The sequence below is a fragment of the Mobula birostris genome, chromosome 27 (assembly GCF_030028105.1).
Source record: "Mobula birostris isolate sMobBir1 chromosome 27, sMobBir1.hap1, whole genome shotgun sequence".
Taxonomy (NCBI): Eukaryota; Metazoa; Chordata; class Chondrichthyes; order Myliobatiformes; family Myliobatidae; genus Mobula; species Mobula birostris.
This window is the reverse complement of record NC_092396.1, coordinates 46,644,001-46,666,337: the sequence shown is the minus strand read 5'-3', so window position 1 is coordinate 46,666,337 and position 22,337 is coordinate 46,644,001. Positions and strand designations below refer to the sequence as shown.

Genomic DNA, 22,337 nt, shown 5'->3' with positions numbered 1-22,337 from the left:
CCAAGCTCCACGACCCGAAGCCTCGAGGACCCCGCAGCCAAGCTCCACGACCCGCAGCCTCGAGGACCCCGCAGCCAAGCTCCACGACCCGAAGCCTCGAGCATCCCGCAGCCAAGCTCCAAGAACCCAAGCCTCGAGCATCCCGCAGCCAAGCTCCAAGACCACAAGCCTCGAGGATCCCGCAGCCAAGCTCCAAGACCACAAGCCTCGAGGATCTCGCAGCCAAGCTCCAAGACCCCAAGCCTCGAGGATCCCAAGCCAAGCTCAAGACCCAACACCCAAGACCCCAGCCTGCAGCCAAGCTCAAGACCTAAGACCCCAGCCTCAAGTCTCAAGAGCAAAGACCCCAGCCTGTCTCCAAGCTCAGGCTTCTAGACCTCAGCCACATCCTGTCCTGAAGCCATGTCATGTCCTTGCCTGGTTCTGGGGGCCGATCCCGAGGCAAGACCCAGGTTCTGGGTCCTTGTCCAGTCTCGGGCTCGGAGTCCAAGCTTTGTCTCCTAGTCCATGGTTCCTAGTCCTGGTCCTGCTTTTCCTAGCCCAAGTCTCTGTTCTTGTCCCTGCTCCTTGCCTGTATCCTGTCACATCCCTAACCCAGTCAAGTCCTGTTCCTTGTACTTTAGTGTCTGTGTCTTGCATTTGAATCCGTTCCCAGCACCCCATTGTGACAGATACTTCCACATGGGGATTGATTCTGCCCACATACCCTTTCCATTTGATATTTCCACATAGGGAAATGATTCTCCCATGTACCCTTTCCATTTGATACATCTATATAGGGAAATAATTCTGCCTATTTACACTTTCCATTTGAGACTTCCACACAGGGAAATGACTCTGCCCATGTACTCTTTCCATTTGAAACTTCCATATAGAGGAAATGATCCTCCTATGTACCCTTCCCATTTGATACTTCCACATGGGGAAATGATTCTGCCCATGTACCCTTTCCATTTGATACTTCCGCACAGGGAAATGACTCTGCCCGTGTTTCCTTTCCGTTTGATACTTTGACACAGGAAAATGATTCTGCCCATGTACCCTTTCCATTTGATACATCCACACAGGGAAATGACTCTGCCCAGGTACCCTTGCAGGTACAATTTGATATACCTCAGATCAGTCTGGTACCTCCTCGTCTCCAGGGCAAAACAAACCATACCTTTTTAAATATTCCCCATCACTAAAGGCCACCAATCCAACCAACATCCTGGTGAGTCTCCTCTACACTCACTCCAGCACAATTACATTTTTAAAAGTTTCCCAATTCTCTAACTTCTCACTACTGTTTGCTCTATTCTTTTGCTTCTAAGTCTCCTTGGTTTTATGTCGGTTTGGACCTCACTTGTTAGCCACAGTTGTGTTGTACTGCCTTAAAATACTTCTTTGGTATGATATATGTCTGGGATGTATGTATATCCTGCACTTTCCAAATGTGGAAAATTACTAGTCACTGGCAGCCAACCAGAAAAGATGCCCTTAATATTCCCACTCTGCCTATCTGCCTGTGCTTTTGATACAATGTGTATCCTTGGATGTTCATCCCCCTTATTTTGTATACTGCATGCATTCAAGTATAACGCCTTTATGCATGTATTCAGCTTTTTTGATTTTGTCTGGCTTTTACATTGCAACTCATACCATTGAATGTAATTTTGCCCTGTCATCAGCCTGGCCTTCCCTTGCTAGCAGTCTCACTACATATTGCATCTGTTTGCAAACCAACTACCCCACCCTTGGCATTATCACTTTGGTTCTTACCCTCTGCTAAATTATTTTTAACCTTCCCAAACAGCTCGAGCAAACCTGCCCACAAGGATAATAGTCTCCTTCAGGTTCAGGTGTATCCCATCCCTTTTGTACAGGTCATACTTTCCGCAGAAGAAATCCCAATGATCCATAAATCTGAAACACTGTTCCCTGCACCCGTTCCTCAGCCACACAGACATCTGCCAAATCATACCATTCTTACCCTCACTGGTGCATAGCACAGGCAGCAATTGGGAGGTTACTACCCTGGAGGTCCTGTTTTTCAGCTTTCTCCCTAGCTAGCTAAAATCTCTCTTCAGGACCTCCTCACCCTTCCTATCTATGTCATTGGTACCAATGTGCACAAGATTTCTGGCTGGTCACCCTTCCCCCTTTAGAACAGTGTGAACCTGATCCAAGTCGTCCCTGACCCTGGCACCTGGGAGGCAACGTTCCATCCAGTTGACTCTATTGCCCTCACATTGTCTCTCTGTTCCTCTGACTACAGAATCTCCTATCATCAGTCAGCCCTCTTCACCTCTGTTCTCTTCTAAGGTACAATGTCATATACAGTGCCAGAGACTTGGTCACAGCGGCTCTCTCCCTCTCAACAATTTCCAAAGTGGTATATTTATTATTGAGGAGAATGACCACAGGGGTACTTTGCACTGGCTGCTGTTACGTACCCCATAACTGGGTTGCCAAACCAGCAGAAATGGATCACTCAGTTGGAGTCTGGATTACTGGAACTAAGAAAGTTTTATTAAAGAAATAAGCAACACAGTACTCTAATAGTAAGGATATAAATGCAACAGGTTAGCACTGAATAAACACACATGTACACAGAACTAGGATAATAGGGTCAATCAGCTCTACCACAGTCTAGGGGTAAAATGTTCAATCACAAGTGACAGAGTTCAGTTTAGTTCAGTTCGCAGCAATCGTTGTTGTGCCGTTGAAGAGAGAGAGTGCGAATGCTGATATTCAAAATCTGATTCAACAGACCTTTGATATTTCTCGCAGTTAGCTTTCGGGCGAGCTCTTTGTAATGTCTTCTGAGGTCACCGACTGTGACCCCTCCGTTTTCAGATACGATCGTTCCTCTGCGGTGAACCTGGCACCCAGGCAAGGGTGGACACACACACCAGGTTCCCGCCGACCGAATCTTTCCACCCTGTGCGTCTATGGTTGGTCCCGTGATCAGCCCTCCAAAACTCCCACCGACTTGTGGGGGCGCACCGCTTCCAGGGTCTCGATACCTTGTGGTGTCGTGAGTGGTGTCTCGTGTGGTGTCTGTTGCCTTAGCGAACCTGTCCCTTTTTATCCCCCTGTTGGGGTATTGCCTGTCCATCACTTCAAACAGTTCAGGTTCAAAGTAAACCAGTCTTGACAATACCCAGACCGGTGTCTCCTTCTGTTAATCTCTCTCGTCTATTCATTAACATTTCCAAATGCTGCTCCATTGTCTTACTTATCTCTCTCCTGAAGACAGGTGGCAGATCAACTGTTGATCCCACTGGTGATAGCACAGGACAGTCAACATCTTAGTCTATGTGTACTTTCGTCACACTGCCCATTTCCTTTCCTTCTCCTAACTGTCACTCAGTTACCTGCCCCCTGCAATTTACCTCCCTGCAGCTCCTATCTATCACTTCCTCATTCTCCCTTATGAGCTGCATTACCTTTCACTTGTCAGGACTAAATTTCATCTGCATCATCTGCTAATGCTTTGCTCAAGTTTCCATTTGATCTACCTCCTGCTGTAGCATTAGACAACCTCCCTCACTATCCACAACACCACCAATTTTCACATCATCTACAAACTTACCGAACATATGTCCTCCATGCACATCACGAACAACAAAGCTCCCAGCACAAGTCCCTATGGTGCACCATTGATCACAGCATCCCAACAAGAAGGAAATATCCTTTCACCACCACCATCTTGTAGAGTGCAAGGCACATCCTTATGTGTACTTCATTACATCCTACATGTACATCCTTACATGTGCTCAGCCTCTGCAAGTGTCACCTAAACACTGTTGGTCAAACGTCCAAGGGTTATTGCAAACTAACAGTGAGATGGAAATTTGCTGAAGATATCTTGAACCCAAGATGAGTTATTTCCCATATTCTCTCCATAAACTATCTTGACATTTAACATTTTCCTAATTCTGTGACTGGTAAGAAAATTAAGGTTTACTATTGGGCAAATGAATATTGCTCATGAGCTGCTGCTACAGAATCAATTATAGCATCATGATTACAAACCCAAGACACTTGAAGGATCATAGTAGAGTATTTACAGCTTCGAACAGATCATAAAAATCTTCAGCTGTTCTTATCAGGTGTTCTTATGCCCTTAAAGCTTAGAACATGACTGTTTGAGTCAATGTGTTAATAAAGGATTATCACTGCTGCTTGGGATGTTCCTTGCCCTTGTCAACCTTGTCACAAGATGCTGACTCTGATGGATGTGCATCAGAATCCAGAGTGTAAACTGGTTTGAGTTAATGGTGCAATAGCCATTCAGGCAGAGAGGGATGGTTGCATTGGCAGAACTGGATGATGACCTTCTTCCAGGGATGGGCACATCTTCTTAAGGTATGTGGAAGATTGCAAATGTCACTCCACTCTTTAAGAGGGGAAGAAGGCAAAAGAAAGGAAATTATAGGCCAGTTAGCCCAAACTCAGTGATTGGGAAAGTGTTGGAGTCCATTATTAAGGATGAGGTTTTGGGATACTGAGCAACTAATGATAAAATAAGTCAAATTCAGCATGGTTTCTGTTAAGGGAAATCTTGCTTGACAAATCTTTTAGAATTCTTCAAGGAAGTAACAAGCAGGGTGGGCAAAGGAGAGGCAGTGGATGTCAATCACTTGGATTTTCAGAAGGCATTTGATAACGTGCCACATATGAGGCTGCTTAACAAGATAAAGTCCTATGGTGTTACGGGAAAGATACTGGCATGGATAGAGGGATGGCTGATAGGCAGGAGGCAGTGAGTGGGAACAAAGGGGGCCTTTTCTGGTTGGCTGCCAGAGACTAGTGGTGTTCCTTATGGGTCACTACTTTTCATATTATTTGTCAATAATTTGGATAATGGAATTGATGGCTTTGTGACAAAGTTTGCGGATGATATGAAGATAGATGGAGGGTTAGGTAGTGCTGAGGAAGCAACACGATTGCAGCAGGACTTAGACAAATTGGAAGAATGGGCAAAAAAATGGCAGACGGGATGCAGTGTTGGGAAATGTATGATAATGCATTTTGTTGAAAAGAATAATAGTGCGGACTATTTTTAAATGTTGAGAAGATTCAAGCATCAGAGGTGCAGAGGAAATTAGGAGTCCTCGTGTAAGACTCCCAGATGGTTAATTTACAGGTTGAGTCTGTGGTAAAGAAGGCAAATACAATGTTGGCATTTATTTCAAGGGAAATAGAATATAAAAACAAGGGTATAATGCTGGGGCTTTATAAGACATTAGTCAGGGCGCACTTGGAGTATTGTCAACAGATTTGGGCCCCATGTCTCAGAAAGGATGTGTTATCATTGGTGAGAGTCCAGAGGAGGTTCATGAGGATAATTCCAGAAATGAAGGGTTAACATATGAAGAGAGTTTGGGAACTTTGGACCTGTACTCACTGGAATTTAGAAGAATGCAGGGGGAAATCTCATTGAAACCTACCAAATGTTGAAAGGACTAGTTAAGGTGGATGTGTTTTCTGTGGTGGGGGTATCCAAAACTAGAGGAGTGAAGCCAGACAGTAGTGAATCTGTGGAATGCTCTGTCACATACTGAGGTGGAAGCCAAGCCCGTGGATATACTTCAGGCAGAAGCTGACAGTTTCCTGGGTCTGAGTGGGTCCGGGATCAGCCATGATGGAATGGTGGAGCAGACTCAATGGGCTGAATGGCTTAATTCTGCTCCTATGTCTTATGTGTGTGTGAAAGGGTGCTATTCTTTTCCATCAGCCCTCCACATCCTTAAACTGGCTGTTTCTCAGATGATCAAATCAGAAATTAAAAGATGACTGTCAAGTTCAGAAACTCACTTCCCATGCGTCCATTGTTCTTTTTGTGATCCACTCGAGTTTAATATTCTGTCTTATGCAATCAAAAATCCTGCTTCCTTTCAAAGGGATACTTGCTTTTGGGCTCAAGTTCTGTCCCCATTTTCTGAATTATACCACAACAGGACAGCTCCAACACTCCATACAATTCCAAGATTTGAAGATATAGACTGCTGTGCCTGAGCTGTTGATTCACTTCAGAAAGGGCAGCAGTTGCTTCAGTGCAATGCATGTTCATATGGAGATGTCAATATGTATGTTCCAAGCAGGTATGTTCATCTGCAGGACTATGAATGCTAACTTTTATGTGATGCCATGTGTTTTCCTGTTCTGTTCAGGCGCAATGGAGTGTGTTGGACTGATGCTGTTCCTGCTGCTGGCACAAGCTGCTGCTGCTGATACAATTGAGTGCCGTGCACCTAAAGGCCAGGATGGTAAACCTGGCAATCCAGGCCCACGTGGCAGAGATGGCAGACGTGGAGATACAGGTGACACAGGCGATCCAGGTAACACGCAGCTTCAGTTACAAAATACACACATCACACAGCAAGGATGGGCTGCAATAGCAATATGCTAACTGTTACCATTAGACCATAAGACATAGGAACACAATTAGGCCATTTGGTCCATTCTGTCTGTTCCACCATTCAATCATGGCTGATCCTTTTTTCTGCTCCTCAGCCCCACTCTTCGCCCTTCTCCCTGTAACCATTGCTGTGTCCAGTCAAGAACCTATCAAGCTCTGCCTTAAATACACCCAAAGATCTAGCCTCAACAACTGCCTGTAGTAATAAATTCCACAAATTCACCACCCTCTGGCTAAAGAAATTTCTCTACATCTCTAGTTTGAAATGGATGCCTCTCTATCCTGAGGCTGTACCCTCTTGTCCTAGACTCCCCCACAATGGGAAACATCCTTTCCACATCTACTCTGTTGGCCTTTCAACATTCGAAAGGTTTCAATGAGATTCCTCCTTATCCTTCTAAATTTTGGCGAGTACAGACCCAGAGCTCTCAAACATTCCTTGTGCGATAACCCCTTTGTTCCCGGAATCATCCTTGTGAAAATCCTCTCCAGTGCCTTTTCTTCGACGAGGAGCCTAAAATTGTTCACAATATTCAAGGTGAGGCCTCACCAGTGCCCATTCTCCTAATCTGTCTAAGTCCTTCTGCAGCCTTCCCTTTTCCTCAACACAACCTGTCCCTCCACCAATCTTTGTACCATCTGCAAACTTGGCAACAAATCCATTCTATCCCATCATCTAAATCATTGATCTACAGCATAAAAAGAAGTCCCAACACTGACCCCTGCGGAACACCACCTAGACACTGGCAGCCAACCAGAAAAGGATCACTTTATTCTCACTTGCTGACTCCTACCAATCAGCCATGCCAGTAACTTTCCTCAAATACCATGGGCTCTCAACTTAGTAAGTAGCCTCATGTGTGGCACCTTGTCAAAGGCCTTCTGGAAGTCCAAGTACATAACATCCACTTCATCCCCTTTATCTATTCTACTTGTAATCTCCTCAAAGAATTCCAACGGGTTTGTCAGGTAAGATTTTCCCTTAAGGAAACCATTGCAACTTTGTCTTACCTTGTCCTGTGTCACCAAGTACTCCATAACCTCATACTTAACAATTAACTCCAACATCTTCCCAACCATTGAGGTCAGGCTAACTGGTCTATAATCTCATTTCTGCTGCCTTCCTCCTTTCTTAAAGACATTTGCAGTTTTCCATTCCTCTGGCACCATGCCAAAGTCCAATGATTTTGAAAAATTATTATGATGCCTCCACAATCTCTACTGCTATCTCTTTCAGAATCCAAGGGTGCAGTTCATATGGTCTGGGTGACTTGTGTACCTTTGATCTTTCAGCTTTTTGAGCATCTTTTCCCTTGTAATTGCAACTGCACCCACTTCTCTTCCCTCATACTCTTCAGCATCTGGTACACTGCTTGTGTCATCAACAGTGAAGACTGATGCAAAATACCCATTTAGTTCATCTGTCATCTCCTTGGCTCCTGTTATTATTTCTCCGGTCTCATTTTCTAGCAGTTCCATATCCACTCTCATCTCTTTTGTTTGTTTTACATACTTGAAAAATCTTTAACTGTCCACTTTTGATATTGTTTGTGAGCTTGCTTTCATATTTCATCTTTTCCTAATGAGTCTTTTAGTTGCTGTCTGTAGGCTTTTTAAAGCTTCTGCTTCCCTTATCTTCCCACTAATTTTTGTCTTGTTGCATACCCTCTCTTTTACTTTTTCCTTAGCTTTGACTTTCCTTGTCAGCCACAGTTGCACTATTTTGCTATTTGAGTATTTGTATTTGGAATACATCCATCTCATTTTTCCCAGAAACTCACACTGTAATTTCCTTTACTCCACTGAAATACTGCTATATCAGACTTTACTTTCTCCCTGTCAAATTTCAAGTTGAACTCATTCATATTGTGATCACTGTCTCCCAAGATTCTTTTACCTTAAGCTTCCTAATCACCTCTGGTTGATTACATAACACCCACTCCGATATAGCTGATCCCCTAGTAGGCTCATGACAAACTGCTCTAAAAAGCCACCTTGTAGGCATTCAACAAACTCACTCTCTTGAAATCCAATACCAACCTGATTTTCCCAATCGACCTGCATGTTGAAATCTCCCATAAATATCATAACATTGCCTTTTGACGTGCCTTTTCTATTTCCTGTTGTAATAGCAGCTACAGCTACTGTATATAACTGTCATCAGGGTCCTTTTACTTTGCAGTTTTTTAACTCAACCCACGAAGTTTCAATATCTTCTGATTTTATGTCACATATTTCGAATGATTTGATGCCATTCTTTACCAGTGGAGCCACGCCACCCCCTCTGACTACCTTCCTATCCCTCTGATACAAAGCGTAACCTTAGACATTCAGCTCCCAACTACAACTATCCTTCAGCCACGATTCAGTGATGGCCACAACATCATACCGGACAATCTATAACAATGCAACAAGATCATCCACCTTATTTACTATACTCTGTGCACTGAGAAAAAAACATATTGAGTACTGTATTTGCTACCCTTTTTGATTCTGCATCCCTAATGCACTGATACTCACCCTGCTGGCTGGAATTTTATCCTGCCCTTCCTGACAGTCTGACTGCACACCATCTTTGCCTTTTTTTTACCATCCGTCCTATCCTGAGTCCCTTCACTCTAGTTCTCACCCCCTTGCCAAATTAGTTTAAACTCTCCCCAACAGCTCCAACAAACCTACCCACAAGAATGTTGGTCCCCCTTGGGTTCAGGTGCAACTTGTCACTTTTGTACAGGTCATACCTCCCCCATAAAAGATCCCAATGATCCAAGAACCTGAAGCTATGCCCCCTGAACCAGCTTCTCATCCACACATTTATCTGCCGAATCATCAAATATAGCTGATTCCCTAGTAGGCTCAACAACAAACTGCTCTAAAAAGCTATCTCTTAGGCATTCAACAAACTTACTCTCCTGAGATCCGTTACCAATCTGATTTTCCCAATCGACCTGCATGTTAAAATCTCACATGACTACCATAACATTGCCCTTTAGATTTGCCTTTTCTATTTCCTGTTGTAATCTGTGGTCCACCTCCCAGCCACTGCTGGGAGGCCTGTATATAACTGCCATCAAAGTCCTTTTACCCTTGCAGTTTCTTAACTCAACCCACAAGGTTTCAACATCTGATCCTATATCACATTTTTCTACCAACTTGATGCCATTCCGTACCAGTAGAGCCACACCACCCCCTCTGCCTACCTTCCTATCCCTCTGATATAATGTGTAACCTTGGACATTCAGCTCCCAACTACAACTATCCTTCAGCCATGATTCAGTGATGGCCACAACTTCATACCTGGTAATACTGCAACAAAATCGTGCACCTTATTTCTTATACTACGTGCATTTAGATACAACACCTTGAGTACCGTATTTGCTGTCCTTTCTGATTCTGCATCGGTAATGATTTGATACTCAGCCTGTTGGCTACAACTAAGTCCTATCATCTGCCTGTCCTTCCTGACAGTCTGACTGCACACTATCTTTACTTTTTTACCATCCATCCTATCCTGAGTCCCTTCACTCCAGTTCCCACCCTGCTGCCAAACCCTCCCCAATAGCTCTAACAAACTTGCCCATGAGAATATTGGTCCCCCTCAGGTTCAGGTACAACCTGTCACTTTTGAACAGGTCATACCTCCCCCATAAAAGATCCCAATGATCCAAGAACCTGATGCTATGCCCCCAGCACCAGGTTCTCAGCCACACATTTATCTGCCAAATCATCTTGTTTCTACCCTTACTGCCGCGTGGCACAGGCAGCAATCCAGAGATTGCTATCCAAGAGAGCCTGCTTCTCAGCTTTTTGCCTAGCTCTCTATATTCTCTTTTCAGGAGCTCTTTGCTTTTTGTTCCTATGTCATGGGTACCGATATGTACCAAGACACCTAGCTGCTCTCCCTCCCTCTCCAAAATGCTGTGGACATGATCTGAGACATCCCTGACCCTGGTAACTGCTATTTGGGTGTTCTGTTCATGTCCACAGTATCTCTTGTCTGTTCCCTGACTACTGAGTCCCTATTACTACCACTCCCCTCTTCTTCTTCTTTTCTTCTGCACCATGAACCCATGCTCAGTCCCCATGTCTCATCTACATCATATTTTGAATGTGGAACTCTGGGCATTGCTGTGCTTACCATAGTAACATCATTCATGTTTTTTTTTCAAAAGTCGATTTCAGAGCTCAGTTAGAAACCGTACAAACCATAGAAACTACAGCACAGAAACAGGCCTTTTGGCCCTTCTTGGCTTTGCCGAACCATTTTCTGCCTAGTCCCGCTGACCTGCACACGGACCATATCCCTCCATACACCTCCCATCCATGTATCTGTCCAATTTATTTTTAAATGTTAAAAAAGAACCCGCATTTACCACCTCGTCTGGCAGCTCATTCCATACTCCCACCACTCTCTGTGTGAAGAAGCTCCCCCTAATGTTCCCTTTAAACTTTTCCTCCCTCACCCTTAACCCATGTCCTCTGGTTTTTTTTTTCTCCCCTTGCCTCAGTGGAAAAAGCCTGCTTGCATTCACTCTATCTATACCCATCATAATTTTATATACCTCTATCAAATCTCCCCTCATTCTTCTACGCTCCAGGGAATAAAGTCCTAACCTATTCAACCTTTCTCTGTAACTGAGTTTCTCAAGTCCCGGCAACATCCTTGTAAACCTTCTCTGCACTCTTTCAACCTTATTTATATCCTTCCTGTAATTTGGTGACCAAAACTGAACACAATACTCCAGATTTGGCCTCATCCATGCCTTATACAACCTCATCATAACCTTCCAGCTCTTATACTCAATACTTTGATTAATAAAGGCCAATGTACCAAAAGCTCTCTTTATGACCCTATCTACCTGTGACGCCACTTTTAGGGAATTTTGTATCTGTATTCCCAGATCCCTCTGTTCCACTGCACTCCTCAGTGCCTTACCATTAACCCTGTATGTTCTACCTTAGTTTGTCCTTCCAACGTGCAATACCTCACACTTGTCAGTATTAAACTCCATCTGCCATTTTTCATCCCATTTTTCCAGCTGGTCCAAGTCCCTCTGCAGGCTCTGAAAAACCTTCCTCACTGTCTACTACACCTCCAATCTTTGTATCATCAGCAAATTTGCTGATCCAATTTACCACATTATCATCCAGATCATTGATATAGATAACAAATAACAATTGACCCAGCACTGATCCCTGTGGCACACCACTAGTCACAGGCCTCCACTCAGAGAAGCAATTCTCTACTACCACTCTTTGGCTTCTTCCATTGAGCCAATGTCTAATCCAATTTACCACCTCTCCATGTATACCTAGCGGCTGAATTTTCCTAACTAACCTCCCATGCGGGACCTTGTCAAAGGCCTTACTGAAGTCCATGTAGACAATATCCACTGCCGTCTCTTCATCCACTTTCCTGGTAACCACCTCGAAAAACTCCAAAAGATTAGTCAAACATGACCTACATGCACAAAGCCATGTTGACTCTCCCTAATAAGTCCCTGTCTATCCAAATGCTTGTAGATTCTGTCTCTTAGTACTCCCTCCAATAACTTACCTACTACCGACGTTAAACTTACTGGCCTATAATTTCCCAGATTACTTTTCGATCCTTTTTTAAACAACAGAACAACATGAGCCACTCTCCAATCCTCCAGCACCTCACCTGTAGACATCTTAAATATTTCTGCCAGGGCCCCTGCAATTTCAACACTAGTCTCCTTCAAGGTCCGAGGGAACACCCTGTCAGGTCCCGGGGATTTATCCACTTTAATTTTCCTCAAGACAGCAAGGACCTCCTCCTTTTCGATCTGTACAGTTTCCTTGATCTCACTACTTGTTTCCCTTAATTCCATAGACTTCATGCCAGTTTCCTTAGTAAATACAGACGCAAAAAACCTATTTAAGATCTCCCCCATTTCCTTTGGTTCCGCACATAGCCGACCACTCTGATCTTCAAGAGGACCAATTTTATCCCTTACAATCCTTTTGCTCTTAATATACCTGTAAAAGCTCTTTGGATTATCCTTCACTTTGACTGCCAAGGCAACCTCATGTCTTCTTTTAGCCCTCCTGATTTCTTTCTTAAGTATTTTCTTGCACTTCTTATACTCCTCAAGCACCTTAATTACTCCCTGCTTCCTATACATGCCATACAACTCCCTCTTCTTCTTTATCAGAGTTGCAATATCCCTTGAGAACCAAGGTTCCTTATTCCTATTAACTTTGCCTTTAATCCTGACAGGAACATACAAATTCTGCACTCTCAAAATTTCTCCTTTGAAGGCTTCCCACCTACCAATCACATCCTTGCCAGAGAACAACCTGTCCCAATCCATGCTTTTTAGATCCTTTCTCATTTCTTCAAATTTGGCCACCTTCCAGTTGAGAACCTCAACCCTAGGACCAGATCTATCCTCGTCCATGATCAAGTTGAAAGTAATGGTGTTATGATCACTGGAACCAAAGTGCTCCCCTACACAGACTTCTGTTACTTGTCCTAACTCGTTTCCAAACAGGAGATCCAATATTGCATCCCCTCTAGTTGGTCCCTATATATATTGACTTAGAAAACTAGACCCCTAACGGTATGGGAGTCCCAATCAATATATGGAAAATTAAAGTCCCCTACCACCACAACTTTGTTTCCTGCAGTTGCCTGCTATCTCTCTGCAGATTTGCTCTTCCAATTCTCGTTGACTATTGGGTGGTCTGTAATACAATCCCACTAATGTGGCAGTACCTTTCCTGTTTCTCAGCTCCACCCATAAGGACTCAGTAGACAAACCCTCTAATCTGTCCTGCCTGAGTACTGCTGTAATATTTTCCCTAACAAGCAATGCTACTCCCCTACCTTTCATTCCTCTGCCTGGATCACATCTGAAACATCGGAACCCTGGAATATTAAGCTGCCGGTCCTGCCCCTCCTGTAGCCAAGTTTCACTAATTGCTATAACGTCATAATTCCACGTGTCAATCCACGCCCTCAACTCATCCGCCTTCCCCGCAATACTCCTAGGATTGAAATATATACACCTCAGAAGATTTTTACCACCACTCACAACCTTTCTGTGAATCAGGAGGCAGAAGTGATGAATGCATTTTGGAGCAGATAACATTTAGATGTATACTTTATACTTTATTCTCGCCAAACAATTGATACTAGAACGTACAATGGCCCATCGCCTTCCTTGGATTTATCTTCAGGAAGGCCCTTCTAACGTCCTCCTCGGTGACGATGAATCTCGATGCCACCAGGTCCAGTTCATCCGGAGGGAGCGGGATGCTCCTATTCTGTTCGAATCTTGCGTAGAATACGTTAAGTTCGTCAGGAAGAGAAGCGCCACAGTTATTGATATTCCCAGCCTTTTCCTTGCACCCAGTAATCTCATTTAGACCCTGCCATAGTCTACTGGCATCCCTCTGGTTAGCCTGGGCTTCCAACTTGGCTCAATATTGCCTCCTGGCACCCTTAATGGCTTTCTGGAGTTCACGCCTGGATTCTGTGTAGCGACTGGTATCCCCGGACCTAAAAGCTGCAGCTCTAGCCTTGTAAGCAAATTCACAGAAGTGAGGACTGTTCAACCTTGGGGCAATGTGATGGATTTCCCAGCTGTTGATTACAAAAAGACAGGGCTGCAAAAGGCTCTTCTTGATTTTACCAAGAAATTGAGTGTTTCATAATGTCACATGCAAATATACACGGAAGCAGATGCAAAATATTACAGAATTTTCTTAAGTACGGAATACATCGAAGTACACAGGTTTTGAGGCATTTGAAGTTTTAGACTTAAGGTGGAGTGCAGCTTTCTTTTTTGTACAAGCCTGAAATTAGAGATACAACTATAATCACAGAACAGATGTTACTTGGCTCATCAAGGCAAATCGAATCACAGAAACGTACAGCATAGAAACAGGCCTTTTCAGTCACATTGCCCATGCTGATTGTGATGCCTGTCCACATTCATTTAATCTGCCCGCACTAGACACTCATCATTTTCTTCTGGGCATACTCAATAAACCCTCCATAGAATAATAACCATAATGGAATTAATGAAAGATCACACCAACGTGGGTGCTGAATCACTGTGTAAAAGACAACAAGCCATACAAATACGAAAAGGAAGAAGTATAACAAAAATATATACGCAATAAAGATCAAGAACGTGAGATAAAGAATCCTTGGAAGTGAGTCCAGAGATTGTGGGAACAGTTCAATATGGAGCAAATGAAGTTGAATGAAGTTATCCCCTTTGGTTCAAGAGCCTAATGGTTGAGAGGTAATAAGTGTTCCTGAACCTAGTGATGTGAGTTCTGAGGTTCCTGTATCTTCTTCCTGATGGCTGCAGTGAGAAGAGAGCATGTCCTGGTGGTGGCAGTCCTTGATAATGAATGATGCTTTCCTGAGACAATGCTTTGTGTTGATGTGCTCAATGGTGGGGAGGGCTTTACCCATAGTGGACTGTGCCACACCCACCACATTTTGTAGCATTTTTCATTCAATGGCATTGGTGTTTCCATACCAAGCTGTGATGCAACCAGACAATATATTCTCCACCATACATCTATAGAAGTTTGCCAAAGTTTTAGATGCAATGCCAAATCTATGCAAACTTCCAAGGATGCAGAGGCACTGCCATGCTTTCTTCATAATTGCACTTGTGTTGGGCCCAGGATAGGTTCTCTGAAATAACAATGAGAAATTTAAAGTTGTTGACCCTCTCCACCTCTGATCCTCTGATAAGGACAGGCACATGGACCTCTGGTTTCCTCCTCCTGATGTCAATAATCATCTCCTTGGTCTTGCTGACATTGAATCAGAAGTAGTTGTTATGGCACCACTCAGCCAGATTTTCAATCTCCCTCATATATGCTGTTTTGTAATGTTACGTACCCCGTAACTGGGTTGCCAAACCAGCAGAAATGGATCATTCAGTTGGAGTCTGGATTACTAGAACTAAGAAAGTTTTATTAAAGGAACAAGCAACACAGTACTCTAATCAAAAGGATAATAAATGCAACAGTTCAGCAATGATAAACACACATGTACACAGAATTAAGATAACAGGATCAATCAAGCTCTATCATTGTCTAGGGGTAAATGACCAGTTTCAAAGTGACACAAAGTCCAGTTCAATTTAGTTCAGTTCGCAGTAATCGTTGCCATGGCGATGGACAGTGTGGGGGAAGGAGAGAGAGCAAAACGAATGAATATTCAACACAGCTTCCACACAGACCTTCGCAGTCAGCTTTCGGGTGAGCCCTTTGTGATGTCATCTGAGGTCACCGACCGTGACCCCTCCGTTTCCAGATACGATCATTTCTCTGCGCTGAATCTGGCACCCAGGCAAGGGTGGACACACACCAGGTTCCCGCTGATCGTGCCTTTCCACCCTGAGCGTCTAAGGCTGATCCCGCGACCAGCCGTCCAAGAGCTTCCCACCGACTTGTGAGAGGCAGACCACTTCCAGGGTCTCGTTACCTCGGGTGTCGTGTGTCGAACCTGTCCCTTTTTATCCCCCTGCTGGGGTATCGCCTGTCCATCACAGTTCAAACAGTTCAGGGTTCAAAGGGGGAGCCGATCTTGACAATACCCAGACTGATGGCTCCTTCATTAACATCTCCAAATGCTGCTTCATTGTGTTCCTTATCTCTCCTTCTCCTGAGGCCAGGTGGCAGACCAACTGCTGATGCCACTGGTGCTAGCCCAGGCCAGCTAACATCCTAATTTATGTGTATTCTCGTCACAGTAACTACCTTTGATTTAACCTATGACAGTTGTATCATCAGCAAACTTGAAAATGGCATTGGAGCTGTGCTTTGCCACACAGTCGTAAGTGTAAAGTGAGTAGAGCAAGGAGCTTAGCACGTAGTCTTGTTGTACACCTATGCTGATGGAGATTATGGAGGAGATGCTGCCAATCTGAACTGGCTGGGGTGTTCAAGCGAGGAAATCGAGAATCCAATTGCAAAAGAAAGCATTGAAGCCAAGGTCTTGAAACTTACTGATAAGTTTTGAAGGAACGTTGGTACAGTATTGAATGCAGAACTGTAGTCACTAAAGAGCATCCTGATGTATACATCTTTGCTGTGCAGATGTTCCAGGGCTGAGTGAAGAGCCAGTGAGATGGTGTCAGCTGTGGACCTGTAGGCAATTAGTAGCAGATCCAAGTCACTTCTCAGGCAGGAGTTGATATGTTTCATTACTAGCCTCACAAAACACTTAATCATTGTGGATGTAAGTGCAACTGGAAGATAAACATTGAGGCAGATTATCATATTCTTCTTAGGCACCAGTATAAATGAAGCCTGTTTGAAACAGGTGAGTACCTCAGACTGCTGAACCAAGATAGTAAAGACGTCTGTGATTACTCTAGCAAGTTGATCAGCACAGGTCTTTAGCACTGGGCACACTATCTAGGCAAGATGCTTTTTGTCGATTCACCCACCTGAGGTTGCTTGCACACCAGTCTCAGAGACTGAAATCACAGGATCATTGGGAGCGGTGGGAGTATGACCATGTTATGATGGTCAAAGCGAGCATAGAATGCATTGAGCTGCTGTCACCTATGTCATTTCATTTATCTTTATAAGAGGTGTCAGTATTCAAGCTCTGCCACAATTGTTGAGCATCGTTCATTGATTTGTTTAGTTCGGATTTGCCTCTTTAACCATGAGTCAGCTTTGTGGAGTTCATATCTGGAAATTTTGTAACTTTCTTGGTCACCAGACTTGAATGCCTCTGATATGACTCTCAGCAGATTGTAGATCTTACAGTTCATATGGGGCTTCTGGTTGGGAAGAGTAAATGATTTTGTGAGGATACACTCACCTACAGCTGTTTTAATAAAGTTTATGGCAAACATGGTGTATTCACAGATGAGTCCTTGAACTTGACGCAGTCCACTGACTTGAAGCAATCCTGAAGCTGTTCCTCTGCCTCCTGTAACCACCTCTTTGTTGTCCTCATCTCTTTAGCCTTTGCCTATATGCAGGTAGAAAGTAGTCAGCCAAGTGATCAGATTTACCGAAATGTGGTCTTGAACAGTGGTCTGCTGCTACAGATTTTATACTGGTGATAATTAGGCAGAGTTTTCTTCAACCAAGCCTGGTGGAAGTTCCCAGTTATAATTTGAAATATGTTGGGATGGACTATTTCTCGTTTGCAGACAACATCATGCAGAATCTCAAGTACTTGATTATAGTCAGCTGCTGGTGGTACGTAAATTGTGGATTATGGAGAACTCCTTAGGTACAAAGAACAGTTGGCATTTTACCGTTATGCTTTGAAGGTCGGGGAACATGAGTTCCATAAAACTGCTGCATCAGAACACCACTGAAAGTTTATTATTAAACACACCTCCACTTTTTACCTCCTCCAATTCAGCAGTTTGGTCCATTCTGTGAATTGAGAAGCCTTGGGTCTGATTGCTGTATCTGATGTGCAAGGAGTTAGCCACATCTCGTTCAAACATAGAACACAACAGTTTCTCATTTCCCTTTCCTTACCATCAGACCCTCAGTTTTGTTCTCCAGCCACTGTACGTTCACTAACAAAATGCTGGGAAGAGGGTGGGAGGGTCACATCCTTCTGCATTTCAGTCTGGTTTGGAGTACTCCCCACTTCCTCACTTCTGCCCATGGTGATGGATGTACATCTGCTTAAAAGTGTGAGTAGTACTGGAGACAAGCAGTTTGGTGTAGCAGCCTATAGTTCCCAGACTCACACCTGCTACCCTTTCTGAACGAGAGGGCAACATTATCAGTCCTCCATGTCATGGTCCCGTCTGGCAATCCCCCACCTTACCATTTGCCTCAAGATTTGGACCTCGATCACCTCATTTAGATTCCAATCATTCCCATGTATCACTAACTACATGCACCTGCTCCCCATCAAACGGCAGGATAAAAACCCTGTGACCACAGCAAGAAGCCGCCAGTTCGTTGGTCGACTCCTGTGAGAGTAAACCTTGTTCCCTATTCCTGAGAACTGTTAGTTCTAAGCTTCACATCGTCTCCTGGATATCGGCTCCCCGCCCGCGGAGGTGCTACGCCTAAGGACTCTGCCTCAGCATCTGTGTCCTGCACTTGGGTTCGTCCCCAGCCACGTCCTTGCATCACTCCCGTCTTATGGTACATCACTCAAGGCTAATGAAAATACAAAAATATCAGTCATAGCCCCAGAAATTTCCTCCATTGGATATTGGGGATTTATTCAGTGCTTCATAATTAGATTTATAATGTGCTCCAATATTTCTAACACACCTTCCTTCCTGATACAGATGTGTACCAGAATATCGATGTACCCCTCCCTTAACGCACCATTCTTCACATTCTGGTGAATCCTAATATTAAGAAGCACTTTGAAAGATAAATGCATGGGTGCTACTTAAAGGGATATAGGCTGAATGCAAGAGATTGGGACTGGATGAGGAGTACCATGGCTGACATGGATTGGGCCAAATGGTATGAATCCACACTGTACTGCTCCCGGACTCCAATGTCTCGTTCAGTTTCAATGGCTCCACACACTCCTTTCTGGTCATTGAGGAGACCTGTTTCTCCCGAACTACCTTCCTGCTTCTGATACACAGTACTTTAAAAAACATTTTAGAACTCTCCTTATTCCTATTTGCCAAGATCATGACACAGATCCTTCTTACTCTCCTAATCTTGTTCTTATCTTTTCTCCTATTGTTACGTACCCCGTAACTGGGTTGCCAAACCAGCAGAAATGGAACGCTCGTTGGAGTCTGGATTACTAGGAACTAATAAAGTTTTATTACAGACATAAGTAAAACAGTACTCTAATCGTAAGGATATCTATATAACAGGTTAGCAATGATAATACACACACATACATAGAAATAGGGTAATAGGAATCAACCAAGCTCTATCGCAGTCTAGGGGTAAAATGATCAGTCTTAAGTGAAGCAGAGTTCAGTTTAGTGCAGTTCACAGTAATAGCTGTTGTTGTACCATTGGGGAGAGAGAGGGAGTTGCAATTTGGTTCAGGCAGACCTTTGATGTCTTCTAATCCCTGCTGTGGTCACCGACTGTGACTCCTCTGTTCCGGATACGATTGTTCTTCCACGGTGAACCCAACACCCAGGCAAGGGTGGACACACACCGCAGGTTCCCACCGATTGTAGCTTTACACCCTGTGAGCCTCTGGTCGGTTCCTGCGAACCAGACCTCCAAACCTCCACCACTTGTGGGGGTACATTGCTCTTTCCTGGGTCTTGTGGTCTCGTGGTTTGTCGCGTGCCTTAGCAAACCTGCTCTTTTTATCCCCCTGCTGGGGTATCCCCTGTCCATTAAACTTCAAACAGTTCAGGTTCAAAGCAACTGGTCTGTCAATATTCTGAATTGTGTTTCTTTTCCGTTAATCCCTCTCTTCTCTCTTATTAGCATTTTGAATGTTTCTCCATTGTCTTTCTTATCTCTCTCATTAGCATCAATCGTCCGATAGCTTTGCTTGGCGTCACACCCCCACCCTTAAAAGGATTTTTACCGGGGTAAAAATTATGGGCATGAATGCACATTATTAGATACACACTAATATACAGGTAGTCATCAGCTATTTGGCTAATACAGAGAATTTTAACTTGTCAACACCTTGACAGACAGTCAGCAATCACATTGTCCGTTCCTCTTATATGTTTTATTTTAATATCAAATTCTTGTAAGACCAGGCTCCAACTTAGCAACCGTTTGTTTTTATCCTTCATAGTGGCCAAAAACACAAATGGATTGTGATCAGTGTAATTTATCAGTGGTTTCCGTGCCCGACAAATATAAACCTCAAAATGTTGTAATGCTAATATGATTGCCAGTAATTCCTTCTCCACAGTGGAATAATATCTCTGATGGCCATTAAACTTCTTAGGAAAATAAGCCACTGGGTGGTCAATCTCCTCTTTGTCTGTCTGTAACAGCACCGCCCCGGCCATTTCGTCGCTAGCATCTATTGCTAGGGAGAAGGGTTTTGAAAAGTCAGACGCACTCAATACAGGGTGGTGACACAGAATCGCCTTCAGACTCTCGAAGGCTTGTTGACAAAGGTCGTCCCACACAAACTTCGCATTCTTCGACAAGAGCTTAGTAAAAGGGAGGGTAATATCCGCAAAGTTTTTGCAAAACTTCCGATAGTACCCCACCATCCCCAAGAACCTTCTCAGGGCTCTCTTGTCCGTTGGGATGGGAACTTCAGAGAGAGCCTGCATAGGTGCCAGCTGCCCCTGTCCTACCACAAATCCCAGATAAGTGACCTTCGTGTGGCCGAATTCACTTTTTGCGAGGTTCACTGTCAGGTTGGCTTCAGACAGCTGTTTAAACAGTTCCTCTACTGCCACAATGTGCTCCTCCCACATGTCACTCCAGACCACTAAATCGTCAATGTACGCTTCTGCATTCTTTAACCCTTTTATCACTGAATTAATCATCCTTTGGAAGGTCCCTGGGGCGTTTTACATGCCAAAAGGTAAGACATTATACTCATATAACCCGGATGGAGTGACAAATGCTGAGATTTCTCTAGCCCGGTCGGTTAAAGGAACGCACCAATACCCTTTTAGCAAATCGATCTTTGTGATGTACTTAGCTCTCCCCACTTTATCGATGCAATCGTCTACCCTTGGGATGGGGTAAGCATCAGTTTTTGTGATGGCGTTCACTTTTCTGTAATTTGTACAGAATCGTATGCTCCCATCGACTTTCGGGACAACCACACAGGGAGACGCCCATTCTGATTTGGATGGCCTAATAATATCTGTGGCTAGCATGTGTTCAATTTCTTTCTCCACTAGCTTGCCCTTTTCCAAGTTCATCCTCTAGGGGTGTTGTTTAATAGGCTGGTCTGAGGTGACAACAACATCATGTACCGTCCCTTTGCATTGCCTCAGGACATCCGGACACACATCGGCGTGCCGGTTAATTAGCTTTATTAGCGGCTCGCTCTGTTTGGGGGTTAAGTGAGAGACCTTATCAGCAAAGTTGGCCAAAACAATAGAGTTCTCCAATCTGGTCAGCACCATATTTATCTTTTCAAGATGGGTCTTCCCCTTATCATTTGGCACCCCAGCCTCATTAATTTTTGTGATAACACGAACTAGATCTGCTTTCTGATCGTGGTAAGCTTTTACCATATTGTGCATATAGTGTACTAATTGTGTTGGCTTACGCCTGTCCGGCGTTTTGATAACATAATTCAAAGAGTCTATCTTTTTAATCACCTTGTACGGACCATGGAATCTCGCCTGGAGCGGGTTGGTTACCACTGGAAACAGAACTAAGACCCGATCGCTCACTTGAAACACTTGTTCGTGGGCACATCTATCATACCACTGTTTCATTTTAGTTTGGGAGTGTCGTAGATTTTCTTTGACAAGGTCACAGATCCTTTTAAGCCTTTCACAAAATTTTAAAACATAGTCAATTACATTGACTTGTACTGCTGGACTGGACCATTGCTCTTTCAGTAAGGTCAGGGGTCCTCTGGGCCAATGACTATGACTCCTGAACCGTGTCCCTTACGGCAAATAGCAGAAGAGGCAAGGCATCATCCCAGTCCCTAGCGTTCTCTTGACAATAAATTTTAATCATGGTCTTTAATGTTGCGTGGAATCTTTCCAATGCCCCTTGGGACTCTAGGTGGTACACGGAGGCCAAAATCTTCTTTGCTCCCATCTCATCCAACATCCGTCAGAATGTGTGAGATGTGAAGACACTCCCCTGATCTGTCTGCATTTCCCTGGGCAACCCCACCGTAGTGAAAAATTTCACAAGTGCCTTTACCACTGCGGGAGATTTGACGCTGGCCAGGGGCACCACCTCCGGAAACCTGGTGGCGGTGCACATCATAGTCATCACATACTCTCGCCCACTCGCAGTTCTGGGCAGGGGACCCACAAAATCCACAATTATTCGG

At 44.1% G+C, this 22,337-nt stretch overlaps 1 protein-coding gene across 3 annotated transcripts in view; it reads left to right on the top strand.

The window, feature by feature from the left end:
* Nucleotides 1-22,337, top strand: part of LOC140188751 (complement C1q subcomponent subunit A-like) — a 113,887-nt gene that overhangs the window by 82,887 nt on the left and 8,663 nt on the right. For 2 of the 3 annotated variants that reach the window (XM_072245360.1, XM_072245361.1), the window contains exon 2: nucleotides 6,160-6,329. In XM_072245360.1, coding sequence (XP_072101461.1) covers nucleotides 6,167-6,329 — 163 coding nt within the window. In that variant the 5' untranslated portion in view covers nucleotides 6,160-6,166. The remainder of the gene's footprint in view (nucleotides 1-6,159; nucleotides 6,330-22,337) is intronic. The other variant, XM_072245359.1, reaches the window with a different exon arrangement.